Source organism: Pithys albifrons, chromosome 2 (assembly GCF_047495875.1).
Source record: "Pithys albifrons albifrons isolate INPA30051 chromosome 2, PitAlb_v1, whole genome shotgun sequence".
Lineage (NCBI taxonomy): Eukaryota > Metazoa > Chordata > Aves > Passeriformes > Thamnophilidae > Pithys > Pithys albifrons.
In genome coordinates, this window is record NC_092459.1 from 117,601,094 (window position 1) to 117,607,093 (window position 6,000).

Below are 6,000 nucleotides of genomic sequence, written 5' to 3' on the forward strand. Positions count from 1 at the left end.
GCTGATTAGAAAAACAGCTGCTGAATTACTTGGGGCTTGTGAATCTCACTAAGAAGTGACTTCTGGTTGTTTAAATGAACAAATTTATTTGAAGTATTTTTTTTAATTTTCAGTCTTTCTAAGTCCTAGATCTTGTGGTGGTGAGAGTTGGCTTTTCCAGCTGCTGGGCTGCAGGACTGGATGTTTTATCCTTTAAATATAAAACCTCCAAGCTGTGATGCCAAATCATTTCGCTGAGGAAAGGCGGGTTTGCCCCAAGATCCAGAAATCTCTCTGTAAATGGAGATGTTTGTTTGATGTTCCCCCTTTGGGCAGCAGATGGGTTTGGATTAGTCTGATTTTGTCACAGCAGAGCCAATTCCCCTCCAGAGTCCGTGTTCCAGACATGCTGCACTCCTGGGTCTGGCATCCTCTGCTGGGAACTCTTTTGGGTTTGCTCACTGTAGGAGCAAGCCCAGACCAAATTATTTGTCCTCAGCTGGGTTTATTTGCTGCCACAGTCTGTTGACTGGCCTTGGATGTGAAATCAGATCAGCTGAATCGTCTTTTATTTTTCCCAAACACAGTAACTAGAATTGTGAAGCAGCACTTGGTGGGGACAAGGGCCATGCAGAGGCAGCACCAAATCCCTTAGGAATGGGACTGTGACTTCCCTAAATCTAAGAATGTACAGAACACACTTGTTCCTTAGAGATTTATGATGAAGCAAAGCTCACCCCAGTTATTCCACTGCAGACACACCCAGCTGGTTTTGCATTGTCTGATTGTATATTTTATTCTGTACTTACACAGATTTCCAAGTTTGGTCTCTTCCAGCAGCCACTGAAGCCACAGGCTGTGGCAGTTGGATTTGCAGTGGCATCTCTCAGGTGGATGAACTAAGTCTTTCATCTTGTCCTGCTGAAGCCCAGAGAGGAGCTGCTCCCTGTGTGCCAGCCTGGTTTGGGCTTCCCTCCCTGCACACAGGGCTGTTCCCACTGGACCCTGTCCTAGACCAGGAATCCTTGCTCTGGTTGTAAGACAGCCCTCAAAGAGCAGCAAGGACATGCAGTGTGGCCAGGGCTGTTCTTCCCTTCAGGTGACATGCACAGCACTTACAGAAATGCTGGAAACAGCTGGAGAAATTCAAGCACTCAGCAAGGCAAGGCTGTTTATCAACACTGGGGTCTCATCCCTTCGGGATTCCTTCATCAGAAGGAACAACACAGGTGCTGCAGTCCCAGCAGTAACCTCTCCTGGGATGGATCCAGACAAGGTATCACTGAGCCTTTGCAGGAGGTAAACACTTATTTGACCACAGGCTTCCCAGTTCCTCGGTTCTCATTCCAGCTCATACATCTCCGGAGCGGCTCCATTCTCCACCCTCACCAGGGGTTCGTTGGTTGTTTTTAAGACAGCTTTCAGCTGATGCCAGAACACCTTCTGCTTGTGCTCCTCAGGGCTCCACTTCAGGTAGGTTTTGCTTCTCAGCAGTTTCCTGAGCTTGCTGAACTTCTGTGGGACGCTGCGGGGCGGGAGCTCCTCCAGCACAATCATGATGAGGGAATCCAGGTTTTCATTCAGGACCCGGTGCTCGGCGAAGTACAGCTCGTACTGACACCAGCAGCTGTTCACAAAGCTGGGGGAGAGGACAAAGAGCACTTTATGGCTGTTCTCTATGCAGTAAAAAATGTTGCCAAGCACGGGATGCCCCGGTTTGAAGTCCCTCTCGTGGTAGCAGATCTTGAACCCGTCAGCTTCCAGTCTCTCCAGCAGGTTCTCCTTGGTCCAGGCGGCGTCGTGTTCGCTGTAGGAAACAAAGGCATCAAAGAGCTTGTTCTCCAGCCTGCTCTGGTGCTGCCTGCGCTTGGCCATGCACCAGTACCAGCCCATGCGCAGGTACCAGAGCCCGTGGAAGCGCCAGCACAGGGCGCTGAGCAGCAGCGCGGCCAGCCCGGCGGCGCCGGCGGTGATGCCCAGCTGCAGTCCCGGCGAGCAGTGCAGGCGGGTCAGCCGGCTGCTGTCCACGGGCCAGCCGCGCCGGTGTGCCGGGAAGCTGCACCGCGCCGCGCCCCGGCCCCGCAGCCGCAGCTGGGGCTGCTGCAGGTACACACTGACAAACCAGTACAGCTCACACGTGCAGAAGAAGTGCCTGCCCTGCACGCTCAGCACCCGCAGGCTCGTCAGCGGCCCGAAAGTCTCCTCCACGATGGTGGTGATGGCGTTGTCGCTGATGTCCAGCTCCACCAGAGAGGCTGGCAGGGAGCCACGCTGCAGGAAGGAGATCTTGTTCCCTGATAAATTAAAGTATTTCAACGCTGGCAGGGAGTTTCCAAAGCCATCAGGCAGCTCTGAGATGAGGTTGTGGCTGCTGTCCAGGCTGGTGAGGGCAGGAAGGTGGTCAGCTGTTTCCAGCTGGGTGATCTGGTTCCCAGAAATGTTGAGAAATTCCAGGTTTTCCAGTGCCTTAGTTAAGGACAACACCTTCAACTTGTTCTTACTAATGTCACAATTTTTTAGAGCTAATGGGAAATACTCTGTGTGCATATCCATAATTTTGTTATTTGGAATCTTAAACATAGTTAAATTGGAGAGGGATTTGAGGCTGGGGGGCAGGACTTTGATGTCGCTGTTGCTGATGTCGAGGTGCTGCAGGGAGGGAGGGAACTTGGGAAGTACAGAAAGGTGGTTGTTGCTGAGATCCAAAAATAACAATTCCTCCACTGTCTCAGCAAACCACTCTGGCAGTTCTACGATGGAGCAGTTGGACATTCCCAGGTGTTTCACTTTCCTGGGAAGGCTTTCAATGGGTGTCCCAATCTGAGTCCTGACAAAGGAAATGGCATTGATGTGAACAGTTCCAGGGGCAGGGACACATGTTGGAAGTGCATTCCCACTGTCTAGAGATGCTGTGTAGATGAAGTGATTTCCTTGAATGTGCATGATTTCCAAGTTAAGCAGTTTCATGGCAAAATCGAGTGGTATTTGGCTGATGTTGGTGAAGGACAAGTCGATTTCCTTGATGGTGGGAGGGAGGCACAGCCTGTCCAGGCTGTTGATGGGGTTGTGGCTGATGTTTACAAAGAAAAGCTGCTGGAATGGGAACTTGCAGATATGCCCGAAATCCAGGATGTTGATGGTTAGGTTGTTGGAACTGGCATCAATGGACCGCACGTTCTCCATGGGCAGGAACAGGACAAACAGCGACACCAGGTCCATGGCCACGTTGTTGTGACTGATGTCCAGTTCCAAAACCCCGCCCAGCTGAGCCCGGCACAGGTTCTCATCCAGCCTCAGCAGGAGCTCGTCCTCGGACAGGCTGCTGTGGGACAGGTCCAGGGTGCCGTTGGTGGGGACTGCGCAGGGACTGGGCTCTGGTGTGGCTGAGGGAGGGGCCGTGGTGTTTGTGTCTCCCCTCCGGAGGAGGTTCCCGGTGCTCCGCCTCAACCTGGGGCTCAGGTGTTGGGAATGTGGCACAGAGGGATCCGGAGCAGCCTCTGGGGATGTGTCAGAACGCTGGGAAAGCTGCAAAGACCCCGAGGCTTTGCTGGTGGGTGAGAGCTTGAGGTGCAGGGGAAGTTCTGGCAGAAGCAGCTTCTCACTGTTAGATGATAAATCCACAGACACCAGGCTGAGCAGAGGCTGGAATGCACCAGGCTCAACATACCAGATCCAATTGTAGGAAAGGTCCAGAACTTCCAGCACCTCAAAACCTTCCAAGTCTCTCTTGGTTATTTTTTCAATGATATTATGTGAGAAATTGAGAACTCTTGCTGTTTTTGGAGCTTGTGCTTCTGAGACAGAGGAGAGGTTGGAATAGGAGTAGTTATAAACCAGGAAGGCTGTGGGTGTTCTCCACATCAGGAATCCATGTGCTCCACTGAACAAGAAAGAAATGAAATAGAGACAAAGGCAGCCAGGAAGCATCCTCATCCTGGAGAAAAGAAACAGCAAATCCATCATTTTAATATGCTCTGTGTTAATGAATACCCTTAAAAATAATCCTAATTTACTTGCAAGTCCAGAAATCATTTCATTAGTTGTATCCATGAATCCCTATTTATCTTCCAAAAGAAATTAGTAGCTTACTTTGGAGTAAGAGAGACGAGTGTCACAGGAGAGCATTATTCATTTCAGGTCATTGTAGATAAAGTCTGAATTATGTTTTCTTTCTTTTCTTTCCCTTCTCCCCGGGCAGCCTCTGCAGAACCATCTCTCCACTGCACAGTCTGAAATGCCCTTCCAGACCCTCCCTCTGGGACTCAGGTTTTATGTCTCATCAACAGCCAGGTAAGTCTGCCCCCAAACCTGTCCAGCCACTTCAGTAATGCCACAGGGAGCTCCATGGAACTGTGTGCCTGGATCTTCCCGAGATCCCAGCCCTTGGAGCTTTGCTCTGCCAAGGATTGACGGGTGATTTGCTGATCCTTACCTGTTGGACTGAGTTTGCTTGGGAGGGGGATGTGGGAGGCTTGTCTGAGGCAGCCAGGAGAGGTCACTGCCCCCGCATCGCTGGGCTGTTGGCACTGCCCGGCTCCGGTCCCGCCGCCCGGCTCTGTCACCGGTCCCTGATCCCGCTGCTCCCGCCGTGGATTTATTCCTGAAAAGGCAGAGCTTCAGGCGAGTCACCTGCTGGCACCGCAGTCCCCTTTGCTGCCCACAGGCTTGGACCGTCACGTTTAACTGAAGAGAAGGGACACCAGTGACCTCCCAGCTGTGTCCCCCGAGCCTCCCACGCCACATCCCGCAGGAATATCCTGCACCGGGGCAGCACAGGGGGAGCAAGCCACGAGCAACCCGTGGGGTGTGGAAAGAACCACGGATTTATCACACAACTCAATCCTGCTTCCAGTCACACCCTGTCCCTCCGACCCCTGTACTGCTCAAAACCCTGTACTGCTCTCCCCCATCCCTCTCACCCCTCTGCTGCTCTTCCCTGTCCTTTCCGACCCCTGTACTGCTCTCTCCCATCCCTCTGCCCCCCGTACTGCTCTCCCACATCCCTCTGCCCCCCGTACTGCTCTCCCACATCCCTCTGCCCCCCGTACTGCTTTCCCCCATCCCTCTGCCCCCCGTACTGCTTTCCCCCATCCCTCTGTCCCCCGTACTGCTTTCCCCCATCCCTCTGCCCCCGTACTGCTCTCCCCCCATCCCTCTGCCCCCGTACTGCTCTCCCCCATCCCTCTGCCCCCCGTACCTGCTCTCCTCCCTAGTCGGTCCCTTGTGCCGCCGTCCGGTGCGTTTTGTGTGTCCGGGACGGAGCGGGGGCGGGCCCGCCCAGCACCGGGACCTGCGGCATCCGCCCCTCGTGCCCGGCCACAGCAGGAGGAGGAGGAGGAGGATGTGCCGGAGATGATTCTCTCCGGTGAGGTCTGACAAGTTTTCCCCACCGTGTCCCTCACAGCTGTTGCTCAACCCGTGGCCGAGGGGGAAGCAGGGGGGGTTGGAAGGAGCATCGCAGGAGGGGGAGAGTTCAGCAAGGAGTGCAGGGGCTGGAGTTCAGCAGGGACAGGCTGTCTGCACACCTGGGAGCAGGAATGCCCAGGGAGCTGGGAGTGCTGCTCGCGGGAGACAAGAGGAGAGGATGGAGCAGCACGGCCGTGTTGTGGTGCTGCTCCACCAAAACCAGCACAGCCAGGTTGTGGTGCTGCTCCACCAAAACCAGCACAGCCAGGTTGTGGTGCTGCTCCACCAGAACCAGCAGGGCCGTGTTATGGTGTTGCTCCCCCAAAATCAGCACAGCCCACGGGAGCTGAGCCCAAGGAACGAGCCGACTGTGACCAAAAGCTGAACCTGCTTCACTCAGAAATTCAGGTGACTTTTGCCATTACCCCATGTGAGTGACCAAAGCCACCTAAGCATGAAGTGACAGCAGCTGTAACTTTACCTTTGCCCACCCCTGAGATGTAATAGAAATACAGCTCAAGTGGGGAGGTTGATCAGAGATGCCACTGAACCTCCTGAGGTGGGTCTGTTCCCCACAGGGACATCACTGGGTAGGGACCTTACTCTAAATTGTAG

The 6,000-nt window shown here is 53.8% G+C and overlaps 1 protein-coding gene across 1 annotated transcript; it reads right to left on the minus strand.

The window, feature by feature from the left end:
- Positions 1–1,234: 1,234 nt before the first annotated feature.
- Positions 1,235–3,912, minus strand: LOC139668510 (toll-like receptor 2 type-1). The gene has a single exon (XM_071548113.1). It carries the CDS (start codon positions 3,910–3,912, stop codon positions 1,321–1,323), a length of 2,592 nt encoding a protein of 863 aa, XP_071404214.1. The 3' UTR covers positions 1,235–1,320.
- Positions 3,913–6,000: the final 2,088 nt, after the last annotated feature.